This window comes from Lentinula edodes, assembly GCF_021015755.1.
Source record: "Lentinula edodes strain Le(Bin) 0899 ss11 chromosome Unknown C8R40scaffold_15, whole genome shotgun sequence".
NCBI lineage: Eukaryota > Fungi > Basidiomycota > Agaricomycetes > Agaricales > Omphalotaceae > Lentinula > Lentinula edodes.
Genome location: NW_025764321.1, coordinates 482,459 through 510,259, shown reverse-complemented (window position 1 = coordinate 510,259; position 27,801 = coordinate 482,459). Strand labels below are relative to the sequence as shown.

Below are 27,801 nucleotides of genomic sequence, written 5' to 3'. Positions count from 1 at the left end.
GCCACTTTACCTCTGCCTTCATCTCAGGCTCCTCCCTGTCTCCTATTCAGCCCATTTAGCTGTTATCAGAGACTTTTTGAGGCCCATTTACCTCTTCAGGATTACCATTCTCCACTGGGTATCCTGTATCATCTCATCCAGGCTGATTCCTCATGATGGAAGCTATTTGGATCACTTTACCTCAAGTTTTCCTTGCTCTACATCCTGCCCTTATCCAGCCTGATCAGCTGAGATTCCTGATTTACCTTCTAAGCATCTTCAGCTTCCTCCTGCTTTCTTTCAACTCCTTATGCAGGGTGATTTGCTATGATTCAAGAGCCATTTAGGCCACTTCATGCCTTATTGCCTTGGAGAGACTTCTGCCTAATAATCTCTCTGAATTTCCTTTGGCTTTCCTGTAGCCTATCAGATATCATCCAGGCTGACTCCTGATTATCTTCAGCACCTCTTGGCTGTCCTCCAGCTTCTCATTTAGGCCTATTCCTGCTATATGGGCTTCTTCTATCTAGCTTGATCCAGCTGGTATTTGAGTCTCTGCAGGTCAATCTCACAAGCATCCATAATTGAGAGTTAAACAAGTCAATCTGTCACTCATTCATTATATTTGGATATAATTCAGCCTAATCAGTCTGAAGGGTTGAGACTGCAGCATTTGTAAACTCAGGAGATATTCTGTCTTATCCAGCTTATCCAGCTAGGACTCAGAATTTCCTCAGATTTATCCATCATGCTTGTCTAATTCCTCATCACCCTCAATCTCCTTGGCTCTCCACTACTTCCATATCCAAGCTGCTCTATGTTGATTTAGGATATATCCAGCCCTATCTGTCTATATCCTTCTCTCTCAGCCTTCTCCTTGGCTTCCTGCTGCTACCCTTCAACTCCTCTGTCAAGTTGATTATCCATAATTCAGCTCCTGATGTATTCAACCATTGGCTTCTCAGCTGATTTCAGGATTAGTTCCTGATCTTGTTCACCTTCTTCAGGAGGCTTCTCAAGAGCTTTTTCTGCTCAACTTGGATCTCCTTCACACATCTTAACACCAATCCTTCACTTCAGCTCATTGTCTATATAGCTACAGTGAAGCTGAAACTTCTGCTATAGATTTTCTCTTGCCAATAGTGGCCTGGTCATTTTTCTCACCAGTGGTGGTCTGGACCCTTGAACTTTCACTTGTCAGTGATTGTTTAGTCCTCTGCATTCTCTTCAGATATTGGATCCAATCCATTTCCTGAAGCAGTTTGTAATCAAAAGGAAGAGCTACTGCTCATACTTCACATTGTCTCAGGATATTGGGCACCAAATCTGAGCTATTTATTTAGCTTCCAATGTTCACTTCAGTGAATCTTTCACTTCAGTCAATCACCTCACTTCAAGTTTGCCTCTTTAAAAGGCTTTGGAGTTTTGGATCCAAAATCCTCTCCTCATCTACAAACTATCCTTTCCTTAGCCACACAAGTTTTACACTTGGGGTTATCCATTTCCTTCAGGCTTTGTTTCTGTACAAGGAGTCAACTACACATTAATCCTTCAACCTATCCCTCAGTTTTATACTGCACAGGGATCTCATTTCTTCATCTTATGATGATCAGCAATTGGTTTATTATATCCCTCAGGCTTCAATATGCTCCTGGACAAGGATCTCAACCAATCCTTTAAACCATTAATATTCTGCCATCTCCTGGTTTACATCCTTTAGGACCTGCCCTAAACAAGGATTCCAACCTAGCACTTCTGTCCATTCTGTTCCAGTTTCTCAGCTATCATCCAATATTTGTATAGCTTCAGTCAACTTGGAACAAGGACTGCAACCAATCATCACTATCCTTTCAATCCCTTATGGTCAGATACTCCACATAGTGGTCTCACAGAAATTTAATCTGCTAAGTGTCATTTTCATGATTTCTTTATTTTTTAAAATCACTTACTGCTATAAAAATTCAGACTATTTCCTCACTCTCAGCTATTGTTCAAGACATTCCACTCCTGTAAATCCTTCAAGCCTTGCTTGTACAAGGATCCTCTTTTTGGTCCCTATCCTTCAGGCCCTGCCTGTACAAGGATTTCACTCAGTCACACTTTGGCTTCACTTTCAAATCCTCCATTTAATCTTGGGTTCAGATCCCTTGGGTTCTGCCTATACAAGGATCTTCACCTTGGAGTTATATTCTTCAGGTCCCACCTGTACAAGAATCTTCAGCTCTAGGCCTTAGGTTCACATCCTTTAGGCTTTCCTTGCCTATACAAGGATCTTCACCTTTAGTTTCAAATCTCCTTTTCACTGCTGGTTCCCATCCTCCTGGCTTCAGCTATATAAGGATTTTCACCTTCAGTTTATAGCTATCAGGTCTTACCTGTGCAGGCCACATCCTTTAGGTTTTACCTACACAAGGATTTCCACCCTTTAGTCTCTGTGATTCACATCATCAACATTGAGCTCACCTCTCCAAATATTGTCACAATTTGGTTTACAGGTGTACAGCTCTCAGATCTACATCTTTAGCTCCATCCATATAGAGAGTTTTATCTAGTTTTGCCTTAGGATTTATTCCCCAGGTCCCACCTGTGCAAGAATCCATATCTGGCTACATCCTTTAGGTCCCACCTATACAAGGATTTTCAGTGGAGTTTTCTATGCTCTGCACCATCTCTCAGATTCATATCCTTAGGCCCTGCCTATACAGGAATTTTCATCTGACTCACCAAATCTCTCCCAAGTTTGGATCACTTTTGAGTTACATCCCATAGATTCAGGTCTTCACAAGGATTCAGCTCAACAATTATCTGGACTTTATCCACTTTTCATCCTTCAGTGTTTCAACACTGTACATGGATAACAGCTTTTGGGTGAATTAGGAATTTTCTGAACAAGTAGTAACACCTCTCTCAAGTTTGAGATTGGTTTAATGCTTACTTTGGAAATATTCCTGAGACACTTAACACTTTATTCCCAGTGGTCTTCTGGATACATGTCATCCATTTCCCTCACTAACTCTCTCCAATAATCATCCATTCATCTCATGCCTCATTCACATTTTTCACACCACCAGCCACCCCTCAACAACATCTCATAGGTCTTATAGCCCTGCATGATGCATTCAATTTAATGGGGCTTTGGCCCAGTTTATGGCTAAACACCTCCCTATGAGTGAAAATAGGCATAGGCTTACGGTTACGTGCTGGACGTCGTATAGCAATGGGCAGCTCATCAGATTCATCCTCAGTCACAGGAATATCCGGACCAGGTGTATGTTCGAGTCAAGGCGAGTTAGGCGCATTGCCCTTATCAACTTCGGAGTTGGATTCAGAGTCTGATTCAGATTCATCAATAGGGATTGGCAGAGTGAATAATTCATTGGGGGCACTCGAAGTCACTTTAAGAGGTTGTTGTTTCGGAGTAGTCTCAGGAGGAACATAGTCTTTACGAAGAGTTGGTTTATCTGGTGATTTGGATGCGTACATGTATCGTTCATCGAAGTCTGCACGTTCACTGATGATAACCTTCTTGGTGACAGGGTTCCAGAACTTCCATCCTTTAACTCCCTCAGGGTACCCAATGAACACACACTTTTCCATATGAGAACCAAGGTGTAGTCTCTTGTCCTTTTGAACATGCACATAGGCCATGCATCCCCATACCCGAAGATTCTCCACATTAGGTTTCTTCTTGTAGAAGACTTCATACGGAGTCACATCTGGAACAGCTGATGTTGGGCAACGGTTCAACACATAAACAAGCGCAGCCAGGCATTCCACCCAGAATGTCTTTGGTAAACCCGATTCCAGCAGCATAGCAGTCAGTAGTTCCGCCAATGTCCTATTTAGCCTTTCAGCGACTCCATTTTGTTGAGGTCGATTTCTAGCTGTACGTTGTACTTCAATCCCTTCATCTTGTAAGAACTTTTCAAACTCCTTGGATATATACTCTCCACCTTTATCGTGTCTGAGTATCTTGACTTTTAATCCAGTAACCTTCTCAGCCCAGGCCTTGAACCGCTTGAATGCTGCAAATGCATCACTCTTTTTCTTCATCGGTATTACTGCTCTAAAGCGTGCTTTATCACAGATGAACGGAATCCAATAGCGGTAGCCTTCATGTGAGATGATACCAGTGTCATGTACATCCGTAAAGACAAGTTCCAACACTTCAGAAGCGCGGGTCTCAGTACTGGGGAAGGGATTTGCATGCATCTTTCCCCCAAGACAAGGTTCACATACTGGGTCTGGTTTTGCACTAGACTCGAGTTTAAAGCCCTCAACCATCTTATTCTTAGACAGCTTGCTAACATCACCATAATTATAGTGAAAGAAGCGTCTATGCCAAAGCTCAAGATTCAGAGGCAGAGTTGTACCACCAATATGCGCACTTTCATCCTCTGTACCATTACTTATAGTAAGACCATTAAGATAACCAACTGATTTGTTATTGACTGAAGCAGTAAATAGAACAGAACCATTAAGAGTAAACTCCATTGTATCTTTTAGGATTTGTACAGTAAAACCTTTGTGCTTGGTGAGATATAGAACAGAGAGGAGATTGTTATTAAGTGAAGGTACATGTAAGACTCTAGAAAATAACACTTGTCTGGCTTTTTTGCCATCAACAATAGGAGTGAAAAGCACCTCGCCCATTCCTTCAGAATACACAACAGTATGATCTGCAAGTCGAATTGGAACTCTATGTGGAGTATAGTTTCGAATCCAGTTTCTGTGTGGAGTCATATGAGAAGTGGCGCCTGTGTCTGTATTCCATTCCATAGTATCAGCAAATGATGAAGCAGAAAGTACATTAGAAAGAGAACTTGCAGTAGCTGAACCAGCACTTTCAGTCACCCCATCATCATCTACCTCTGTCACTTTAGCTTTATTGGCTTGAATGCCTTTCCTTTTGTTGTGGGGGTTAATGGGACAGTCCTCTTGCCAGTGAACCGCCTTTTTACCACACCACTTACAGTAGTCCTTAGGTTCCCCAGTCCTAACAGGAGCTCTGTAGTTATTCTTCTTCTTGTTAGAAGAGGATGCAGCCTGTGCAGCTCGATTCACAGACTGCTGCTCAGCGTGCTCTTGATTCTGCTGTTCTGCTAGGAATGCTGCAAGGATTTTCTCTTTATCGAGGTTGTCCTGCATAAGCAAGTTTGAAGATAGGTGCCTATATTCCTCTGGTAGAGCACGGATGAGAGCCATAGATTGTAATTCAGAGTCCAAGGAATCGAGAGTGAATCCGAGGGCAGGAAGTCCATTTGACTGGACAGCAATAGGAGCAGCAGGAGGGCGCAGATTCTGAATATCAGCCATTGCAGCTTCAACTCTAGCAGCCATATCCATTAGAGATTCATCAGCAGACTTTGTGATGGTGAAGAGCGCATTATAGGCATTAAACCTAGCACCAGGCTTCTTGGACACATGTTGCTTCTCCAGGATAGACCACATACGAATAGGATCCTCTTGATGAGCCTTTATTGAAACTTGTTGAGCAGGACTGACAGCAAGATAAATCAAGCCAGCAGCCTTTTCAGCTTTAAGTTCCCATTTCTCCAGTTTCTCTGTATCAGAGGCTGGGGGTTGTTTCTCCTTTCCACTGACTAGTCTCCATAACCCATGAGACATCAGAGATGCTTTCATGTTCCCCTGCCAGTCATTGTAGTTGTCCTTGGTGAGGACTTTAAATGATGGAGTGGTTGAGATGGTTGTAGAAGACATTGTTAACAGTAGTCAAGATAGACAGAAGGTAGTTGGAAAGACCACAACAGTAGGAGTACTGATGGGAGCGCACAAGTAAAGAACAAGCAAGGACAACAACAGATCAATGCACAGTTTAGAGCACGGGGCCCATAACCTGTTGAAGGAGACTGCACTTGTTGAAGTTGAAACACACTGGAGCGCCCTTCAGCTAACCCAAACAGTATGCCACCCAGCTCAGTGCACAGATTGTCAATGCCTTAATACAAGCTCAGTAGGTTGTGCTACAGAGTCTTGTAGTTGCTCAGTACTCCAATAAACACAGTAACAATGACCAAAGTCAATATAGTATGAGTATTGATTTGTATCTTTCAACTGTAGTAGGAATACAGGTTTGTTTGGTCTTGTATGTACTAGAAACGCATGAGGCGTGATAATAGGTGTCCACAATTGTGCGCACCTATGAAAACTAACTAACTACAGTAACACTAAAGAAATAGCTAAGTTATGAGTTGTAAAACTAAGTAATGATGTCTGTAAGTACTTTATACACTAAGTAAGTCACTACAGTGATAACTAGGAGTGATGAAGTGCTGTGTAATGTATGTAGAAAGTGTTCTATCACTACAGTATGCTCAACACAGTTTAGAGCACGGGGCCCATAACCTGTTGAAGGAGACTGCACTTGTTGAAGTTGAAACACACTGGAGCGCTCGACATGAAGGCGGATTCCAAGGGTAGGGAGCGTTTCTGGAGGCCTCTGCAAACAACAGATACACCACAGCAATTAGATCTGTGTTCATCACTTCAATAGTGCACATGAATACATCTAATTGCTGTTGTTCCACTTGTCCTACCATCACTACCATCTGCTAATATCTCGATTACCACTCCCCCAATCACCTCCAACAATCACCTTGTTCATATCTTGATCAGATCTCACACTATGAACACTTTTTCTTGAGAATGCTCAACTTTTTATTCTGGAGCTTCGAGTTTGTTTTATTTATAGCTCGTCGTCCTCGCGCTATATACACGCGTGCGTGGGTAGACTACAGCAGGAACACGTCAGGAACAACGCTATGCAATCAGTTTGTCATTACCTTTACTACTGCTCCGGCAGTGTGTACTTTTACACACCAACTTCGACTTTGCAATTCCGAAGTTTTGGTAACTTGTTGTCAGATGATCAAGGCAGGTCATGGGGCACTTCTGGCAATCACAGGTGCCGGAGTTCCGAGCAGAGGCCTGTGATTAGCTTGATCAGGAGTGTCATCTGACTCTGTCCTTCTTCCTTCCTTTCCCCCACCATCTTCGGATTTGGGTAGGACATCTGCACACTCCCCACAGCTCTGATAGCTCTAACATCACCCCACCAGCCTCTCCTACATCTGTACAGACCACAGGCTTCATTCTAGAGTCTCAGATTACGGATTTTCTGGTATGGCTCCGCCACTATCACTGATCTCTCCACTGTACAGAGCTCACAACACATCCATACAGATCTGACCACATCTACTGCTTCATATCACCTCCAGATTGTCAGATCTTCGGATATCAGGGCTCTCAGTGCGCAGATCAGCTCTGATCTTTCATTCTACTAGGTACTAACTGTTATCTGAGCAGATCTAGCTTGATCTGCACTTTTTTCTTGTCACCCTCCCTCCCATCCCTCTCTTGTACTTGTAATTTCATTTCATTTCATTCTTACTTTGATATGTACTTGTAGTATGCTACTTACACCTTACCTCACCATGTACCTTGTAGTAGGGCGCTTCATGATCCGCAATTTAGGGGCCCTTGGGCTCAAGTTTTGGCTAAACACACCTCCCCTGAGTGAAAACTAGCATAGGCTTTCATTAACTCGGACATCGACACCACTATCTACATGAAACAGCCTGAGGGATTCAAGCAAGGTGGACCAGAAAAAGTCTGCAGGCTAAACAAGTCCATTTATGGTTTGAAGCAGTCCCCCCGTCTTTGGAGTGAGAAACTCTGTAGTGTTCTAGTCAAACTTGGCTTTAAACGCTTAGAGTCTGATCCTTGCGTCTACTTGTTTCAAAGAGGCGATATCAAGGTGATTGTACCAGTATGGGTAGACGATATCACTCTTGCTTCTAAAAACTCTGGTGTCCTCAATAAATTCGTCATTGAACTATCCAAGGAGCTCAAACTCCGAGATCTAGGCGAAACTACTTTCTTGCTCGGCATAGGAATCAGGAGAGATCGTCCTAATCGAAAGTTGTATCTCAATGCAAAGCAATACATCATTCGGAAACTGGAAGAGTTCAGTATGCAAGACTCTAAACCAGTAAAGACTCCCTTGAACCCCACTGTCAGCCTCTCTAAAGAAGATAGTCCAAAGACACCAGAGGATAAAGAAGCAATGATTAACATCCCCTACATGTCAGCTGTTGGCTCCCTACTGTTCCTGGCAATGATTCTTCGTGCAGACATCGCATTTGCCACTGGTGTTCTAACTCGATTCAACTCTAATCCCGGACCTGCACACTGGCTTGCTGTAAAGCACTTGCTACGCTATTTGAAGGGAACTATCGACTACGAGTTGGAACTGGGACCAGATCCTACTGCACCAGACTTGATCACAGCTATTAGTGATGCAGACTTGGGTGGTAACAAGGATAATGGGAAGTCAACAACTGGGTACATCATTAAGATTGGATCAGGTGCTGTCAGCTGGAGTAGTAAACTACAACCTGTGGTTACTCTATCCTCTACAGAAGCCAAATTTGTGGCATCTAATGCAGTGGGCAAAGAAGTGTTGGCAATACGTTCTCTCCTCACCGAGCTTGGTTATAAAGTCGCATCTCCTACCATTATCCATGTCGACAACCAATCCTCCATTCAAGTTGCTAAAAATCCGGAACATCACGGACGAATGAAGCACCTCGATCGGACTTTCTACTGGCTCAGAGAACAAGTCATTCATGGCAAACTTGCCCCTTCTTACCTGCCCACTGAGGATAATCCAGCAGACCTGCTCACAAAGGCCCTTGTAAAACAAAAGGTAGAGAAGTTCCGAACTATGATCGGACTTGTCAAACCTTCCACCTCCGACGATGAATAAGGATATACAGTGTTGGGGGGTTGTGATAAGAGAAGAAGAAAAAGTTGTGAAAGTGATGGACTTGTGCTAGATTGCAAAAGTGTTCCATCAGGGGGTTGTGTTGAGCATACTGTAGTGATAGAACACTTTCTACATACATTACACAGCGCTTCATCACTCCTAGTTATCACTGTAGTGACTTACTTAGTGTATAAAGTACTTACAGACATCATTACTTAGTTTTACAACTCATAACTTAGCTATTTCTTTAGTGTTACTGTAGTTAGTTAGTTTTCATAGGTGCGCACAATTGTGGACACCTATTATCACGCCTCATGCGTTTCTAGTACATACAAGACCAAACAAACCTGTATTCCTACTATAGTTGAAAGATACAAATCAATCCTCACTCTATATTGACTTCTGTCATATCTACAGTGTTTATTGGAGTACTGAGCAACTATAAGGCTTGTAGTCCAACCTACTAGTCTTGTATTAAGGCATTGACATTCTCTGCACTGAGCTGGGTGGCATACTGCTTGGGTTAGCTGAAGGGCGCTCCAGTGTGTTTCAACTTCAACAAGTGCAGTCTCCTTCAACAGCAGGTACTACTCGTATAGCTCCTAGTAGTTTAGTCTGGCGCTCCGCACCGCTGCGCCGTTCCGTAGATATAAATACTGCCTGTACGCTACGATTCGTTATTTAGAATTTTTTGTTTCTAGTTGCGGATTAATTTGCTAGGTTACTGCACTCCATGGACGCTCTCCTGCTGGACATCAACGCCTGGCATCTGACATGCTTCACAATGCAATAATTGGACCTGTTGGTGTTGATAACATTTTTTTTCAAGCCTTTCTTGAGGGTTTCGAGATGCCTTGTATTGATTCTTCACTCAAACTTAACGATGTAAGATATCCCGCTTTGAATTTTACCAAATTTCTACTGATAGTCCGTCCATAGATAGTCTGAAGCTTTTATGGTGGTGCTGAGGAATTTGTTCAAAGCACTGAAACATTGATTATCAGGAGATTTGAAGATTTGAACTTTATAATTCACATTAACCTCAGAGCAGCAACATTACGGGACTTCGCAGATACATGCTCGGAGGCCGGTACATCTTTTGAGGGAAAGATTTTTGATGATATTTTCCGCAACTTTCTTGAAGAGACCGGAGCACCTTGTCCTCAGCTTCTGGAGTCCATTAAGGATAGGCTCAGCCCCCAGATAAATCTTGATGAGATTACCTCTTCTACTTTTCGAATGAAGATTCTGTGCTGGTCGGTTTCAGGAGCACCTTACGTTATGCATGAAGGTCAACCTTTGAGGGTATGTTTCACATTTATAACAATAAATATTATCTTCAACTTGCTGTACCAATAGGTCCTACTGGTAGAAGATGATGACTCCCTATACCTACCTCTTCACATCAGTGAAGAACAGCGACGCCGTTATCTCTCCAATGGAACATGTTCTTTCAAGACTTGTACTTGTTCTGTACGGATACCAGCATCTTATCTCATCCAACTGGTTCGGGCCCAGTACAATCCTCATTCTGAATGCAGGGATGCAAGAACAGCTATCCACCATTGGTTATTAATTCATATGCTTGATGCTATTGGATCTTATACCACTGCATAAGGCCAATGATGCTCATACTTACACTTGCATATTGCTTGTCATTTTGATAATATATAGGGCTGAAACCCATAATCAAATATTCTGTTTATATATTAGAATAGCTTTGACTTGCATTTTTAGATATTGATTGCATTGCTACAGTTGTGGAATCCAAAGTTAAGCATACCACTTTAAATATGAACCCAATTTCTTGCATCAAGGCCAGACAATATAGATGGATGTGACAAAACCTATACTATATGGGTAGCATAAGCTTCATAACATATGTAAAGCCAAACAAGTAAAGATATTGAGCTGCGTAGAAATAGAATCAATGAAAGGATGATAGCCAGCCATCGCGGCTAGCCTTACAAAGAGAATGTTCTAACATAAAAGGATCGAATATTACCCATTCCTTAATACTTGAAAATTTTTTATCCTTGTTCAAAAAGTCAAAAAGGTCAACAAATCCCTTTGCCAGGTGCTTGAAAGTACCGTCCAAGGATATTTCAATTTTTATGAGGCCCCGCGAACCACCTTTGTCCAACTTGGAAATCATTTCCGAAACCTCCTTCAAAGGAGGGAAGGGGATGCGACCTGCATAGACTAGATCAACCATAAATAAGTATGCCGTCAGGATTCCAAAAGTTGGAAAAAGTGTTTTTGAATCGGGACCCTTCGCAGTAGTGATGAAATTGACAATGTTGGTGAAGGTAATATTGGGTTCCTGCAAAAGTTTATTATGAAGAATTTGACTACCAATCCAGAAGCGTCATGCATTTCTAGGTAAGTGACCATTTGTTCTTCCATAGACATGTGGGTTACACATATAGCTTTCACCTTTCTCCTGGTGGATAGCTACAAAGCTCTCCCAAGCTCCTCAGGACTCAAAGAATTCAGAATGCTCATGCTCTTGGAGAGCACGGGTGTTGAATAAGATGCCTCGAAAAACAAGACCACTGAAGATTCCCTTGCGTGAATTGATATTCTGAGGTGCAAATGTGCCATTGCAGCTAGTAACCTGCTGTCAAGTCCATGCCGCGGGCCTCCATTCCGCCGCTCGGTATTCCGAAGATCTGCTTTTATTGTAATCTCTTCCTATTGTTCTTTCTTGCTACACATATCCTTTCGTCCTAGTCTCTCATTATTGTCTTTTACTCTTTCGTTCTAGTCTCTCCTTATTGTCTTTTACTCTACCCTGCAGGTACTACTCGTATAGCTCCTAGTAGTTAGTCTGGCGCTCCGCACCAATGCGCCGCTCCGTAGATATAAATACTGCCTGTACGCTACTGTAGTTCCTTAGTTTAATTATCAACTTAGATCTCCCTTCTCAACTTAACTCTCCTCTAAGTCTTCAGGCTCAACGCCTCGAAGTACGTTCTCCTCGACCTTAGGACTTTAACGTTCTCTGGTCCGCTCCTCGTCATCGGCGATACCGCCGCTCCGACCTGGCTGCTACTTAGCTCCTCTCTCCCTACTCTCGCTCTCCGGGGACTAACGGCGTAACGGCGGTGTTGTTAATAACTTCACTACTGTCCCATTCGTCTTCCGCACTTAGACACCTTGTGACTTTGGCACGGTTACACGGTGTACATGATCTTAACACCTGCGAAGGACCCAGTTCGCGGAATGGACAATGTTGGTCTACATTTGTCAAAATTTCTGCTGCAACTTGGTTGGCAATGGGGAATGCTGCTCATGCATAACTAGTGCAATCTCCAGTAGGCAGTCACGGAAGAATTCCATGCGGGACTGAACACCAGACAATGATGCTGGAACATGGGACGACCGGGAAGCCGTAGCTTCCAGAGAGATGCGGTGAATAGAACTTGTTGCAGGAAAAGCAAATGAATTCAACATATCTCCATTAGAGGAAGCACTGGAGGGGCTCAGGTTGAGAAACTGGCAGTGCACAATGTCAAGTTGTTTGAACAATTGCTGGGCTGATGCGATATGGTCTTTTCCAAGAATAGGATGCATGAAATATGTTATCTCTGGACCATTTGGAAGATTTTGTTGATCTGCCGGTGAGGAGGAGTGTGTTAAGATCATGTACACCGTGTAACTGTGCCAGAGGACCCAGGTGTCTAAGAGCGGAAGGTCGAGTGGGACAGTAGTGAAGTTATTAACAACACCGCCGTTACGCCGTTAGTCCCCGGAGATCGAGAGTATAGAAGAGAGGAGCTAGTAGCAGCCAGGTCGGAGCGGCAGTAATGCCGGTGACGAGGAGCGAACCAAAGAACGTCTAAGTCCTAAGGTTGGAGTAGAACGTACTTCAAGGCAATGAGCCTGAAGACTTAGAGGAGAACTAAGTTGAGGAGGGAATCTAAGTCAATAATTAAACTGAGGAACTACAGTAGCGTACAGGCAGTATTTATATCTATGGATTGGTGCATCGGTGCGGAGTGCTAGACTAACTACTAGGAGCTATATGTGTAGTACCTGCAGGGTAGAGTAAAAGACAATAAGAAGAGACTAGGATGAAAGGATATGTGTAGCAAGAAAGAACAATAAGAAGGAGGTTACAATAAAGGGTAGATCTTCGGAATACCGAGTGGCGGAATGGGGCACCGAGGCATGGACTTGACTTTACGTGCTGGCGTTCAGCTTATGATTATAGATGCACGGGCTCTCTATGATCATCAAGTTGAAGCTTCTCACACTGGAAGGCCAGAGGTAGTATTGCAGGAGCATACAGGCCATCGTGGTTGTCCTCGTACCATAATCAATGCAGACTTCCTTTCATGGGCCTATGGACATCGCACTACTTCTGGGATTAGTGACTTCCTTGGAGTTTCTAGGGCTACTGTCAGGCGTCGTCTACTTGAAAATGAAATTGCACTTCCCGGACCCAATTCATTTCCGGACTCCTGGATAGATAACTTGGTACAGTCTGAAGTTCCTGAGGACAATGCAATAAATGGAGTGCTAGGCAGTGAAATGGAAGTTCCTGTATCTCTACCAGATGCAATATACACCGAAGCTGCATCTATTGCCTCAACTTCTTCTTCAGCCACTTATTTGTCAAGCATATCGGATGACCAGCTAGATTCTCTGCTGGGACATTTGAGGGTTTATTACTGCCATGCAGGAATCCGCATGCTTGATGGTATGCTTCATTGACTGGGCCATATTGTACCTTATGAGTGTATCTGATATTCACTCCTTTGGATTGATCCCATTCAGCCGGTGTTTGACTGCATTCACATCCGTCGTCGAGGTTATTCTGTTCTAGGTCCTAATTCACTATGGCATCACAATGGTCATTGCCGTAAGTTAATTGATCAACAATAACACCAACATCTAACATGGTCTTCAGGGCTCATACAATGGGGTGTGGTAATTCATGGCTTTATAGATGGGTACTCCAGAATGATAACGGGGATGCGAGCTAGTAATAATAATTGAGGTGAAACTGTACTTTCCCTATTCTTAGCTGCTGCAGAGCATTATGGAATTCCATCTTGTCTCCGTGGTGATCATGGAATTGAAAATATCTGGGTTGCTGCATTTATGGAACATGCTTGTGGAGAAGGTCGTGGATCCTATATATGGGGAAGGTATATGTATAAATTTTATCTACCAACTACCGTTCTGAATACATTTTTTAGATCCATTCACAACGTCCAGATAGAGCATCTATGGGTAGATGTCAGTTACTATGTTAGCCAAACCTGGCATGACTTATTCACGCACCTGGAGCTGCACCATGGTCTCAACATCTCAAATACAAATCACATATGGCTTCTTCAACATCTCTTCCTCTCAACAATCAATGAACAGTTAACTTTTTGGGCTGAAGGATGGAATAATCATCAGATCTCACAGCGCAATGGTCCATCTCGATCACCAGAGGATATGTTTGGGTTTGATATGATTGTTAATGGCTTACGAGGAGGTTCATTGGATGAGGTTTCCATGACCAACGAGGAACTTGAGGTCTTTGGTTTGGACTGGGATGGGTTGAGAGACAAAGTACTATTGCGGTCTCTCAGGCAGAACTACAATAACGAGGGCTCTAGTTCATGGCTTGGGCAGTGGGGACCACCTCCGGAGTTGAACCAAGTAGTAGTTGATCCGCCTCCTGGTCTATTCACTTTGGAGCAGATTGCTTGGATGGATGAGCAGCTTTCAAGACTTGCGCGTGGCCCTCAGGAAGAAGATGTAGTACAGCTGTGGATTACTGCCCTTGCAATTGCAAGATCCATGACTGGTAATAATTCAACCTACTTTTAACTTTATAATCAATTCCAATCTTGACAATGGAGAGTTGTTGATAAACATATTTGCCATGAAAAAGGGAATGAGCCGCAGAGTATAGAATATAAGTTCTAGATGTCAATTATTGTATAGTTGGCAATACATCTGCCATTGGTTGGACTAGAATTTGAGTATTCTAGCTGCTTGACACTCTCCAGATGTTTTACTTTAGCACCAGATGTTACATTAGACTCCTGCTGATGCCACACTGAACTCCCACTGATGCCACACTGGACTCCCGCTGATGCCACACTGGACTCCCACTGTTGCCATGCTGGACTCCCGCTGACACCCTGCTGGACTCCCATTAACATTACATTTGCTACCTGCTCAGCATTGTTAGAAACCACACAAGATCTACATCAAATGTCCATTGGGGTGATGTAAGTGATTGCAGAATCTTGCTATGTTTCCTGGGCATTAGTATATGTACATTAGATAGTAGTGCTGATTTCCTACCCACTAGGGTTCTAAACATGTAGAATATCATAGTTTCTATAACTAGAATTGACAATTTCTGCCTGAAGAGTTGAAATATCGAGTAAGACATACAATTTCAAGTAGAAGGCTAATAGTTGGAGTAGGATATTGAGTAATCAGCTGATTATTGAACGAAAACTGCCATTATACAGAACACACCGGCGGAACGCAAAATTATACCATCCGTTCAGCTTCTAACAAACGCTGAATCCTCGACTTAGGGAGGTCAATGGTGTTTATTCAATGCAAGTTTAGCATAATTTCTGTAACTTACTTCCTGTGTTGGGAATGCATATACATAGCCATAAATGATTGTGGGTGTAGCAATGTAGATAGCCATGTTCTACATATAGTGATGTACGATAGAGATTGAGTAAAGCTAGTGATGCGTAGACGGAGGCTAAAAAGTACCAAGTCGAAACATACAACGCAAAGCGATCCAGTCCATTGATACCAAAAAAGAGTGGCTCTACTTCCCGAGGCCGAAAAAAAAAGTCCGCGAATGAACGAGAGTGAATGAATGATGGATAGTGTCCCTGCACGAGATTCAACTCTTTGAGAAAACATCCAGTAGATTGTTGTCAGTAAATCACATTCATCAAATACGTGCAATCAAGAGCGCCAAAATACGGCAAGGTGATGGGAAGAGCTTCCGTCCTTAAACGTCAACACCGGAACTAGAAGCTCCACGAGAAAGACCCGATCTTGAATGCACGAGTACCAACCTTCGGAGTGTACTTGATCCTTGGCTTTCTGCATGGTCGCCATCGTCTAATGTCTTATCTTGCCAGGCTTGACCTTTTGCTGCACCCCACATTCTAGCCAGAAAGTTTCCAGAGGTCCCTCGGGAGATAATGGGCATCGTGGCGCTGCTTGATATACCGGAGTCTTTGACATGATCAGTACCCGCGACGGAGATAGAAACTGCGCGTTTATTCGAGCATCGTCTTGAGTGTGCGGCAGAGATCAGAGGAGATTGAGTGACGGTACATATCGAGGACGCATCGGATGGCTTGCGCGATCGAAGTTGCTGGCTTTTCTGAGCATAGGAGGGCATGGAGCGGACGATTGAAGAAGATTTGATGAGACGTTCAGGTACCTGTTCGTCGCGAGGATACAAAGACATCGAAGAGTTAGAGTAGACCTCAGGCTCGGCATATTCCTCTAGATCTGATTCGGAGTCGGATGTGTTCCACCCTGACGAAGAGCCAGAAGAAGAGCCAGAGTCCTCTATCAACGATCCAACATCTGATGACGACGAAGAAAGCGTAGAAGTCGTACTGAGTGAAGTATACATTGGCGAAGAAGCAGTGGAAGTAGTTGATTGTGACCGTGAAGATGAGATATGTGTGTTTGAGATACGTTTAGCAAGTGTGCGGACTGTTGATGCGAGCCCCGAAGAAGTTGATGAGCTTTGAGAAGGAAGATGAGGTGGGATTGATTCAACCGAAGAATCTGGTATCTGCTGCGCCTGTACTCTTGCTCGCCCAGCCTTAACAACCCTGTCAACGGCCAGGGCCCGAGTCGATGCTCTCTGAGCTGGTGTTGCCATGAAAGGTGCAAACATATGACATGCTTCTTCTTCATCGAAACGAAGGTCGTAGTCGAGGAAACCGAGCAGCTGAGTTTCCATGAGCGTGATTTCCTCAATGGTAAAAAAGAGAGCATATTGAGCCCAGTGCTTGTTCTTGAGCGTAGAATCGTTGAGATATTTGGCTGCGACTACAAGAGTAGCGAGGAAGACTCGATGTCTCGTACAAGGTGTGGTTCCTAGAACGCATATAAGGAGATTCCCAGATATAAGGCCGTCAATGAAATAGACCTGAACGCGACTAACCTTTTGTCAGGGTCGGAAGCTTAGATCTTAGACGCTCAAGATAAATCAGAGTGGCCAGGAGAGTTGGCACCTGAACATGAGCGTGTCGGACAAGATGACCGATAAATTCTCTGAGCGGGAGTGAAGCAACGGAGTCATACGCGCAGTTCGGGGAAGGCATGCTGGCCACACTTGAAGCAATTATAGGCGACTCGCCCTCAATACAGATTACATTTGCTGCTTGGCGAGCAATGTAGTCGATCATGTCCATGTTTACGCGTGAGCCCATCAGTCGAACAAGTTGAGGATTGTGTGCAGAAATATCGATAAGCGAGGCAGGATGACGAGTGCGAGTATGCTCGTTGACCATAATTAGGAAGAGAACGTATTAGACTGTACAGATATTGGTTTGACTGGATCCCTTCTAGGGAGAGAGAATATGGAACAGAAGCAAAACGTGAAGCGCCCATGGCCGAGTGAACAAATTTAAAGTCTTGTTAGGGTTAGGGCGACTTAACACGCCACGTGCTTCGCTACGATCTCATTCACTGTTCACCACCATAGACATAGATGCTTACCGAGTGGTTGACCACTATATCCTTTGTCTTTGGGGGCTGCTGCAGGTATTTCCTACCAAGTAAAACTATCGTCCAATCCTAATAGTCCTCGTTCCACCATAGCAATGCCGTCACCCTGGAGCAATTGACTTCACAGTTTCCGCGCGCTGGTTCTCTGATCACATTTTGTCAATTTGCGATCATCTCTCTCCAAGGGATTCGCAGGCATGTTACATGGTCTTCCTATGGTCCCAGATTAAAGCCCCGCAGGATCCCACTTATGCCTTATCTCGTCCAAGTTGTGCTTTTCTACCTCGTTTCTCTCCTGAACAATGCGGCGTTCGCGTATCGCATCCCTATGGCAGTACATATCATCTTCAGAAGTGGAGGGCTTGTAATAAGTATGATCCTTGGATGGATCTTCGCTGAGAAGACGTACGTCCAACTTTACCAACAAATTGTTAGTAGTTACTCACCTATTTTTCCGCAGTTACACCACTGCCCAAGTTTTATCTGTTTTCATTGTCACACTCGGAGTCATATTCACAACTCTTTCCGCCTCCGAGCCCTCATCGAACGTCATGATCGAAAGCTCTGCCCGGGTGTATCTGACCGGCATAGGCATCCTGACCCTTGCACTCGTTTTTTCAGGCTTTCTCGGTCTGGTACAAGATTATACATACACAACGTATGGGCGTCCATCAAACTCTTCAGACAAATCATTTGCCGCCCCCACCTGGCAAGAATCAATGTTCTATCTCCATTTTCTGGCTTTGCCCATGTTTGTGACGGTCCGGAAGGACTTGATGTCACAATTTTATGCGTTGAGTCGAGGTCCACTTGCCTCTTACACGATTGCAGTACCTCCTTCAATCTCTGCTACCATCCTACCTTCACTACCATTGCCTCCCCCGTCAGCTACCCCGTTATATCCCAAGTCTTCATCGTTCCTATCCTTTACGAACGTTGGAACTTCCTCGACTTCATCCCTCGTCGATCCTAATGCTCTGCTTCTACGACTCCAGCTCCCTGCCGCATGCTTTCCTCTCCTTCTTAATACCGTCACACAGCTGCTATGTGCGGTTGGCGTACACCGACTCACTACTCAAGTCAGTTCACTGACTGTGACTCTGATACTGGTTGTCAGAAAGGCTGTCAGTTTGATCTTGAGCATCATAGTAGGATGGGGTCGAAAGGCCAACAACCCTGAGAACGTCAACATGAACATGATGTGGTCAGGGGCTGCGTTGGTGTTGTTGGGCACCATTGGATATTCTCTAGCAACGAATGCTACAACCTCGACAAAAAAGAAATCGGAGTGATTTATGCATAGAATTAGAGCGGAAATTGGACTGTGTATATATACTCTGGATTGTAATCTATGATATAGCTTTATACTTAGCAAAATAATATGTATTTACTGCCCTACATATGCATGATTCCGTGAAAAGTAATGTTTTTTTTCTACGGTCTGATTATTGAACGCGTTCCTAACTTTGCAGCTGATGTACCAACAACGATCACCCGCCCGAAAGCCCGACATGTCGTCGCCACCTCGGCCAGGCTTTCAAACAACATTCACTAAATTTTCTTGCTTCTTGTAGATTGTTCAAGAACTTGAGGGTGCATGCTCATTGTGATGAGACAGTGAGTAGAGGTATGGCACTGTCGCAGGTACAGTGCTAAGCAGTCAGAGATCTCGGTCGAAATTGCTTATGGGCAGTTCGTAGAGAATAATCCACGGAATAGTGCAAAGAGCAGTACTACCCTAATACTACTCGTCGAGGTAGTCCTAAGTCGAAGCCGTTGAGGCTTGAGTTGACCTCTTGTGAAACACATCCTGAAATTTTAGATTCATACATACATTCAATTTTAATCATTAGGATCATTACTTGGAAGAACAGGTTGTTCAGGCAATCCAACCTGCTTCACTAGCTGCCTGTATACCCACATACAATGCATCAGCAAGCACTTGGTAACCTTCATCGTCTACATATGTTCTCAATACGAAAGTCAGAACAAAGGAAGCGAAGAGACGCACTCGGATGTAAATCATCAGCCATCTCAGAAGATGTCAAATTTGAAAGAGATACATGGGCAATATGCTGTCCTTCTGCAATTCTCTGTTGCAACAGCACTTGGACGCCGCTGTTGTATGTCTCTACCAAAGGCTCAAGTGTATCATCAACAATCAATGGAATGTCGGACACGATAACGGCGGCATCTGGGCTGTAGGAAAAGATCTCGTCGACGAGGTTCATTAAGCGTGTAGGAGCGTTGGCTAAATCTTCCTGGTAGTTGATGTCATTGGTGCCGGCAATGAGAAGAACGACCTGATTGACGAATGTCAACGAAACGTATACGCATGGAATCGATAGAAAACAAATTACCTCTGGAACCATTTCGAGCGCTGGAACTCCGCTAGACGCTATTTGGTCAATGGTGCAGCCAATGTACCCATCGTTCCAGTTATCGGCCATGGTCCCTGCTTGAATGGATCCAATGTAGTCTACCGAATTACCCCCAGCAGTAATTAGCTCCAAGAGATCTTCTCGATAGCCGTTTCCATCTGTCGATAGCCACCCATATCTATAATCAAGAGATTCACTTGCATTGAACAGGCGACCAAGTTTCAGAATGAACACACGTTATACTGTCTCCTAAAGGTAGGAAGGTCGCGTTCCAAGCAGCTATTTGAATGAGGAATCACTCGACTTTTGAGCAGATTTAAAAAGGAAGTACGTACAACCCAACCCAATCAGACCAGCTATGACGAGAACAGAACGAACGATACGCATTCAGAATAAGTGTCAAAAAGCTCTGTAGTAATCAGACCGTTATAAGTTTGGGAAGGGAAAAAGGTCGGCGCTGTTGAAACCGAAGTTTATCCCAGGTTTATCCTCTGCAGCTTGTTAATTCAACTTGAGACCAGAAGCTGACCAGAATGTTGCAAGGAATACGAAAGAAGGTCGCGCAACGACAACATGTGAACAGATGAGTTTGGCTTGCGACTGTTACAACGGACCGCAGGGTTTCAACCGCACCTGCGGACCAGGTCAGATACTCGAAGGGAAGGAAGGACAGGGAAGGACTCCTCGGAGGAGTCCTTCGGAATCCGAACGAGTTGAAGGTACGAGTTATGTGTATTGAGACCAAATATCGACGACCACTTGATACCAGGTTGATACGTTGCTCAACGGTGCTTAGCCTACATGAGGAAGTCATCCAATTCCCTTACGATATAAGATCTAATGAGATCTTATGTTACAGGCACTGTATATACACAGATGAGGGAAGATGAGGCCGTCTGGGAAGGTCTGTGACTTTGTTCCTGGCCATGCCGCGGTATCATCGTTCTGAAATCAAGTTATTGCCTTTTGATAAGTAGATTCGGCCTAGTTGCGCAGAGCATAGAGAGCTCTGGAGAGCTGGGTAGAGTCTGCCGCAAGATGAGTGAGAAGCACGAATCTGACGTGGGTGCTAGTTACATAAGAAATACATGGTGCAGTGAAAGGAAGAATACACAGTCAAACCTTCATACTAGGCTCCACTGCCGTGGACCACACCTTGCTTGGGTCACGTCCTCAACACCACTTCATTTTACTAGCTGACATTTATACCTATTATGTTTCAAGTATGTTTCGGTCCAACTTCCACTGCCAAATACCCATTTCTGATCATGGAACTGAATTTCACGCAAAGACGGGCAAATGTCATGTAAGCCATTGAATGCCTGTTCAATATCTAAATCATAAGCATCAATGCGCAGTATGTAGATCAACCTGAGATTTTGCAGATGATGCAAACTCTGTCGCACCAAGTCCAATATCCTAGCCTATAATGCCATGAATAAGAGTAAGTCTCCTTTGACACAAACACAAACATGGAACATAATGCTCCGTGTAAAGGTACATGGGCAGCTAAATGCTTTCATTGAAAGTACAACAATGGATGTGGCAGTAGAGCCAACGGATGGCATATAGGGATATTTTCATAACTTTTGTGTCGAATTGGACAGCAAAAAAACACCACAGGAACATTGCGGTGAAGGTACAGTTGCCCCTCATATGCTCCATGTCGGCGTGGGAAATGGTGGTGGTGAAATGGCTGCAGCGTCAAATGCAGAGACAGAATATATTGTACCACGATTGGACAGGCCACATTCCGTGGAACTGGACAGCAATACACAACAGGAGCAGTGCAATGAAGGTACAGTTGCTTTTCATATGGTCCATGTTGGGATGGGCGATGGTGGTGGTGAAATACATTACACAAACAAGAATGCGAGAATGACACAAGGTGAAGATATGAGGACATTGGCTCCTGCATCAATTTCAGAAACAGAATATATTAGACTGGGAGACCTGGACAGCCCACATGCAAAAGATGGCAAGAGTGCAGTACTTTTTTTGGTGGCTCTTCAGTGGAAGTACTGTAAGACCTGGGTCAAAATAGGTCTTAGGGTAGGTTTTGGTATGTGGAGGTTTATGTTGTAGCGTGCTAGGAGCAGGCTGGAGCTCAAAGGGAGCTACGAGAACCGCGACCGAGGACGGGAATGACCTAGTAGTGGCTGGAACGACGGGATGGTGACCCTTGAGGGGTTCCTAGGAGGTCCAGGGAGGTCCCTAAGGCGTAGGGAGGTTAAGGAAGAGTGCGGGACTGTACGATATTGCGTAGTAGGAGTTGTACTCGCTAGAACGTCAATATAGGATCGAGTAGGTCATATGTGTAGATGGGTCTCGAGGGTGTAAGCTCCCGAGAAGGGATGTGCCAGGGAGGGTAGGTCCCTGGGGGCTAGGCTTGAGGATGGACGTCCTCGAGTGTGGGAGGTGGTAACGGAGAAGCAGTACGTAGTTCGACGTGAGGGGTAGTTTCGACGTTACCTAGATCGAGGTCCTGAAGCCTATAGAATAGCTAGGGAGCTCGAGGAGGTTTGGGGAGCTTTAGTATTGTTCGAGGGAGCTCGGGAACTCACTTGGATTGCTTAGACGTGAAGTAAAAGCGTGTATTGGATTGTATAGACAATCACAGAGACGATAGACAAGAGTTGAGAGAAACAGAGGTAGTGAAACAGAGAGTAAAGAGAAATCTGTATGGTTAGCAGGTACAAAGGGACAGGGACTGGACCTATGCAAAAGGATGTGTGTTCAAAATATACCAAGCTGGGCTTCTGGACGCTCCTGGACTGATTAAATATGTATGGGGAAGTTAACAAGGAGACATGGTATGAAGCGAGCACTTAATGGGGATTCTAAGTACATGAGGATGGAATGATGGACGCATGTACGGGGTTCCAGGACCCTGTCGTGGAATGATTCGGTTGAATGGAGGGGAGCTAAGGGTTGCGGAGGTGGTTCTAGCGGTAAGGAGGTCTGTGGGACGTTTGAAGTGTTCTCAGGGATTCATGGAAGGGTTCTGAGGAGGTCGGGAGCTATGTTAGAGAGCTTATGGGCTAAGGAATTCGGGGTGAGGCATGACAAGTACACAAAAGTTGAGACAGTAAGTGTGTGGTTGAATTTGGAGGAAGTTGCTGACAAAATGGAGAAGGTAGTGTGGAACTACTTTACAACAAGGAGTGGGGTATTGTGGATTCAATGGAATTTGCGAGTGGAAGTGGGTGAAAAGCATCAATTGCAAGCAGAGATTGAGAAGATGAAGGACTGTGTGGGGCAAATGTATGAAAGACGAGTGGTGTTATTCATAATGTTCATTGATGCACCATGTGGGGTGGGTGGACATCAAGAGACTAGGAGCATTTGTAAGTTATGGTTGAGAGAATCAAGGACAAAAGCTGACATATGGAAACAGACCATTCAGGAGGGGGTCCAGAAACACTTATAGGATGAGAATACAACAATAATGAGAGGCATAACACTATCTTTGGAACAAGAGTAGGCACAGGAGTTGGGAAAGATATGGAACCTGACATTACTTGGAGAAGAGATTTGTTCTTAGTGGCATTGAGAGGAAGGTTTGAACAGGTGCAAACAGTGAGTTAGTCAAGACATAAACATCTGCAAAACCTGGATATTCGGCTGAGCACTGAGAGCAGATCCCAGCAGATCCCAGTGCTGAAAGCATCGAAAGCAGTCTCCTTTGAGTGCTTTCACTGCTGGGAAGTGCTCTCAACTGCTTTTGGACCCTTAGCTGAAAATACAGGTTTTGCAGATGAAGGTATGAGGTACTAAGAAGAACATACAACAGGCATCATACAAAGGACAGCTCTGTCTGCAGTGGCAGATTGTTGTTGAACTGAAGGTCAAAACATGTTAGAAGAGGTGAAGAGCATGGAGGTGTGTGTAGGAGTGTTGTGGTATAGATGTGTTGAATTAATGATGGTGTGCATTGATGCCCCCAGAGGACTGACAAAGTATCAAGAAACAAGGACACTGTGTGAGTAACATTTGAAAATGATTCATTCCAAACTGACAAGAGAATAGATCACCTGGTGGGAAGAGTTAATGGAGATTGGATGTAGGCAAAAGGCAGAGTTTGTAGGGGACAGTTGTGTATATATTATCAAAGAGTATTATCGAAGAGATAGAATATTCGGTATCTAAGTACATAAGTCACATTGCTTGCAAGGTCTATTCCACTCGGTATTTGACCTCTTGATGTGCAGGCACATTTTTGCTATGTTTGGTTTCAGCCAAACCACTTCAAACACTATCCTATCCAGATCCTATCCTATCCTTACCTCGCGGCGCGCCCGATGCGCGCCGCATTTTTGATCTCAAGCAAGGTGTGCAGTCCACAACAGTGGGGCCTAGTCATCAAAGGGAATGACATATTTGGTGTATGTACAGACGTGGGCAGTGGGTGAAAAGCGGGCCGAAACAAGCAAGTACAAAGCGGGGCAGACAGACACAAAATGTGCCTGCACATCAAAACTGTACAATTCCGGGGTGGAATAGACCTTGCAAGCAAGGTGATAACCCATGTTCAAACGATCGAGTATGAGCAAGGGACAAAATTATCAAATGAACTGAGTTTCAAAATCTTGATGCCAGGGCTCAACGCCCGAAAATAAGCAACGGCGCATTCTTGTGGTCATCTCTCGCCTCAATTATTTCTGTTCATCCCTAGTCTATACCTCTAGTCATGTGAGAGTCCGAAACGGGAAATCTGATTTGCTCATGTGATCTTTGTTGAAGAAAATTTTCCGCGTCGTCTCTCTCTCTCGCACCACCGCCTCCGATGCTCTTATGAACTTTCAATCTCTGCAGGAAAAGATTGCCCATCATCCAAGATTTCATCAATACTACTTCAATGTCGAACATAAAGCTACATGCAACTTCATGCTCCCATTCTGTAAAATTCCGACTTATAATGAATAACTCCAATTCAGCACATTTGCAATGCACCTCAAGACTATCTTCCAATAATACTGTGTGTACAAGATGATCTCAACCTCAATGTTCAATATTCAGAACTCAAATTCCAATGAACCTCATCAAACTTCAAACTTCGAGCGAAAAGACCCCATCAAGCTTCCAACTTCGAGCGAAAAGACCCCATCAATGATCAAGTCAAAATTTCAAGTCATTTGGGAATGGATTATGTAATTTAGTGATGGGTATGTCCACATTCATACTATGACTCCTTCTTTCAGTGTAAGTGCGTACTGGTAGTGTATTAACATGTGTTAGTAGTTTGTTGTGTGTACTTAGATATCAATGAAATGCATCTCAATTTATGTCGCGCGGGAGGAGGGGAAAGAAAAGGCCTGTCAGATTCGGTCGGAACGTCCGGCGCGGCATTGAAGCCCGGCTTTGAAAATTTGAGCCTACGGCTCATTTGAGCTCTGGGCTATGTTACGGATTATGCGTTACATTCCAAAAATTTTACCCGCCGCATCAATTGCCCATAGTCAACCGTTGTTTGATAGAACTGCATGCCTGTGTAGGAAGAATTGTGCTGCCAAGTGGAACGTTCGCTTCCGCCGTATCGGCTATAAGATGGAATGCATATAATTTATTATCATATACTTATTACAGTCTTATACCGACAAATCGTCTTCAACATTCTGCCCTTCATCCCTGCTTCATCCTACACCTTCTCTTTCCCTGCCTTTGGTCATCACAAACTTTTTGGCTTCGGATTGGGCGGTAGAACGTCGAAGTAGCATCTCGGTTAACTTGTAAGGCTACCTCATAAACAGGCCATTAGGTTTACGGCCGAGAAGTCGACAGATCATATACTAAATCTTGGTTATATTTCTAGGTAAAGCTTTTTAGTAATGGTCAGGCTTCCGGCCAGACTCCATTTGGGGCATGGGGCGCTTTGTACACTTGGTCTTCTGCTCCAAGATTTTGCATTAGCCCAGAATCTGACAGATTCTCAAATTTCGGATGTCGAAACGCGCCTAGCAGAAGGAGCTACTCATCCGTGCGTCAAGTCGCCTTCTACCAGCTCTAAGATTCAAGCTAAACATGTCATAAATTAGCTGGGAACTTGGCACTCGAGCTCAAGCCCTGCTCGAGCACAATGTTCGAGATTTTTCTGTTTTCTCTTTAACTCTTCCATCTACGTCTGTTCCATCCGACACTTCTTCAGCAATAGCTCCTGTTTTCTCCATCGCAAAGGGCGTCGTTAACAACCGTACTGCGGTCAACGGCAACATCACAGGTCCTCAACCGCTTGTGACAGACGATAGTGCTGCAGACCCTGCTTCCATCGGTCCTGCTGTCTTGTTAGCAAACTGGACCAATTTAGGAGATGGTGTCGACTATGCAGGTGCTGCGTTGGACCAGCTCAACTTCCTTTATGAAAAGGTACCGAAGACAAGTGATGGTGCGATTTCTCATAGAACCGGTGAGGTGCAACTTTGGTGAGTGCTAGTCATCCAGAGATACTTGGACACATATCATCAAAAATCTATCTCTCCAGGAGCGATTTTGTTTATATGGTCCCCCCATTTCTCGCATACTATGGCCTTCTTACAAACAACCAATCCTTAATCACCGACGCTTACACACAAATCAAACTTTACCGCAACTATCTCAGAGATACATCTGCAGGGAACTTATGGGCTCACATCGTGCTTGGAAATAATTCTAACGGAGTTGCGAACGATCCTGGGCACTGGTCTACCGGTACGTCTCCCCTTTCTACATAATTCTGGATTACACTATCAACTTTTTTCACGTAGGTAATGCATGGGCCGCAGCTGGCATGCTTCGTGTACTCGCTACAATTCAATCTTCTCCCTTCGCTTCCGATATGTCGAGTGAACAAGATGATCTCGCAGATTGGGTGTCCGAAATTCACGCGGCAATGTATCCTCACCTAGTACGCCCTCAACATATGTGATCACTCCAACGGTCTGCTTACATTATCCCACAGAATACCAGCTCTAACCTGTTCTATAATTATGCCGACGAAATGAACACTTTCCCTGATGCCGCATCCACTGCTTTGCTTGCATCCACCGTCTACCGACTCTCCCTCCTCCGCAGCGTTCACCATTATCTTCCGGACGCAGAAAAATGCAGACAAACGCTCTTCTCGTCAAACTCATCTGGCCTTGTTCACTTCTCCTCAGATGGATGGCTGACACCTGTGGTTAATCCAGATTCCTTTGGTGATGAAGGCAGTGATAGTCCTGAGTCACAAGCGTTTATACTTGAACTCCAAGCAGCTTGGACGGACTGGGTGAATGATGGTTCACAGGGTGCTAACGGTGCCTTGAGACTTGGCTCAGTAAATGGGGCTACGATTGTCTTTGCTGCGATATCAGTGGTATGGATTCTTCTTTTCTGATTGCTTTGTACGCCCGACTAGTTGTACACTTACTTCTTCGCATTCTCTTTGTACTTACTGTCTTTATATGTTAAACTCTTATGGGTTGGTTTTATTATCATAAGTTATACTGCACATACCTACTCACTCACTTGGATTTATACTTGATATACCTCAACTTTTTGTTGTCTTGTTTAATTAAGTACTTGGTTTATGTTTGCAGCTCATGGACCCTGCTTTCATGTTCAAATCTGGAGTGTATAAATAAGAGAAGACATTAAGAAATTGTATGTACATATGTGGAATAAGAGAACCTGAAAGGTAAGCGTACAGCCCTGACCACTTCCTCAAAATATGAGGTTCAGAGAGATACATAATTACTATACTGAATGAAGATAGAATGTTTGTCCAATTTAACCAGGATACAACAGACGTGTCGATTGCTTAAGCTGACAATCTCATAGAGGGGGACTGCCTGCGGTGATCTCGACCAGAATGAGTACAAGTGCAAATGCATTATTGAGAGAATCCAGATATGCAGTCCCCATATACATAAACAGATTAAATGAAACAGAGCACGACTC

At 44.1% G+C, this 27,801-nt stretch overlaps 5 protein-coding genes across 5 annotated transcripts; 3 read left to right on the top strand and 2 right to left on the bottom strand.

Moving 5' to 3' along the window:
* Positions 1 to 13,876: 13,876 nt before the first annotated feature.
* Positions 13,877 to 14,599, top strand: C8R40DRAFT_1044115 (uncharacterized protein; the record flags this gene model as incomplete). Its single annotated transcript, XM_046224210.1, has 2 exons — positions 13,877 to 13,923; positions 13,975 to 14,599. The coding sequence occupies 2 exons, from the start codon at positions 13,877 to 13,879 to the stop codon at positions 14,597 to 14,599; spliced, it is 672 nt and encodes a 223-aa protein (XP_046087014.1).
* A 735-nt stretch (positions 14,600 to 15,334) lies between these two features.
* Positions 15,335 to 17,365, bottom strand: C8R40DRAFT_1250419 (uncharacterized protein). The gene is made up of 2 exons (XM_046233688.1): positions 16,941 to 17,365; positions 15,335 to 16,873 (listed from the first exon to the last, which is right to left on the bottom strand). The coding sequence occupies exons 1-2, from the start codon at positions 17,287 to 17,289 to the stop codon at positions 15,762 to 15,764; spliced, it is 1,461 nt and encodes a 486-aa protein (XP_046087013.1). The 5' UTR covers positions 17,290 to 17,365; the 3' UTR covers positions 15,335 to 15,761.
* A 76-nt stretch (positions 17,366 to 17,441) lies between these two features.
* C8R40DRAFT_1272190 (UAA transporter) lies at positions 17,442 to 18,952 on the top strand. The gene is made up of 3 exons (XM_046234067.1): positions 17,442 to 17,542; positions 17,600 to 17,911; positions 17,967 to 18,952. Exons 1-3 carry the CDS (start codon positions 17,490 to 17,492, stop codon positions 18,796 to 18,798), a joined length of 1,197 nt encoding a protein of 398 aa, XP_046087012.1. The 5' UTR covers positions 17,442 to 17,489; the 3' UTR covers positions 18,799 to 18,952.
* A 433-nt stretch (positions 18,953 to 19,385) lies between these two features.
* Positions 19,386 to 20,274, bottom strand: C8R40DRAFT_1069108 (SGNH hydrolase-type esterase domain-containing protein; the record flags this gene model as incomplete). The annotated part of the gene is made up of 5 exons (XM_046226077.1): positions 19,386 to 19,465; positions 19,518 to 19,809; positions 19,867 to 20,065; positions 20,124 to 20,166; positions 20,223 to 20,274. The coding sequence occupies 5 exons, from the start codon at positions 20,272 to 20,274 to the stop codon at positions 19,386 to 19,388; spliced, it is 666 nt and encodes a 221-aa protein (XP_046087011.1).
* Positions 20,275 to 25,237: 4,963 nt separating this feature from the next.
* Positions 25,238 to 27,494, top strand: C8R40DRAFT_168351 (glycoside hydrolase family 105 protein). The gene is made up of 6 exons (XM_046234234.1): positions 25,238 to 25,616; positions 25,700 to 25,864; positions 25,923 to 26,306; positions 26,366 to 26,571; positions 26,628 to 26,767; positions 26,822 to 27,494. Exons 2-6 carry the CDS (start codon positions 25,716 to 25,718, stop codon positions 27,236 to 27,238), a joined length of 1,296 nt encoding a protein of 431 aa, XP_046087010.1. The 5' UTR covers positions 25,238 to 25,616; positions 25,700 to 25,715; the 3' UTR covers positions 27,239 to 27,494.
* The last annotated feature ends 307 nt before the right edge of the window (positions 27,495 to 27,801 follow it).

Excerpts from the sequence above, each read along its gene's own strand:
- C8R40DRAFT_1272190 (XM_046234067.1), top strand. The coding sequence starts at position 17,490 with ATGCTTACCGAGTGGTTGACCACTATATCCTTTGTCTTTGGGGGCTGC. Across the intron at positions 17,543-17,599 it reads GTCTTTGGGGGCTGCTGCAG|CAATGCCGTCACCCTGGAGC; the intron begins GTATTTCCTACC and ends GTTCCACCATAG. Across the intron at positions 17,912-17,966 it reads TGGATCTTCGCTGAGAAGAC|TTACACCACTGCCCAAGTTT; the intron begins GTACGTCCAACT and ends ATTTTTCCGCAG.
- C8R40DRAFT_1250419 (XM_046233688.1), bottom strand. The coding sequence starts at position 17,289 with ATGGTCAACGAGCATACTCGCACTCGTCATCCTGCCTCGCTTATCGAT. Across the intron at positions 16,874-16,940 it reads GCTTCCGACCCTGACAAAAG|GAACCACACCTTGTACGAGA; the intron begins GTTAGTCGCGTT and ends TATGCGTTCTAG.
- C8R40DRAFT_168351 (XM_046234234.1), top strand. The coding sequence starts at position 25,716 with ATGGTCAGGCTTCCGGCCAGACTCCATTTGGGGCATGGGGCGCTTTGT. Across the intron at positions 26,572-26,627 it reads TCCTGGGCACTGGTCTACCG|GTAATGCATGGGCCGCAGCT; the intron begins GTACGTCTCCCC and ends TTTTTCACGTAG. Across the intron at positions 26,768-26,821 it reads CGGCAATGTATCCTCACCTA|AATACCAGCTCTAACCTGTT; the intron begins GTACGCCCTCAA and ends ATTATCCCACAG.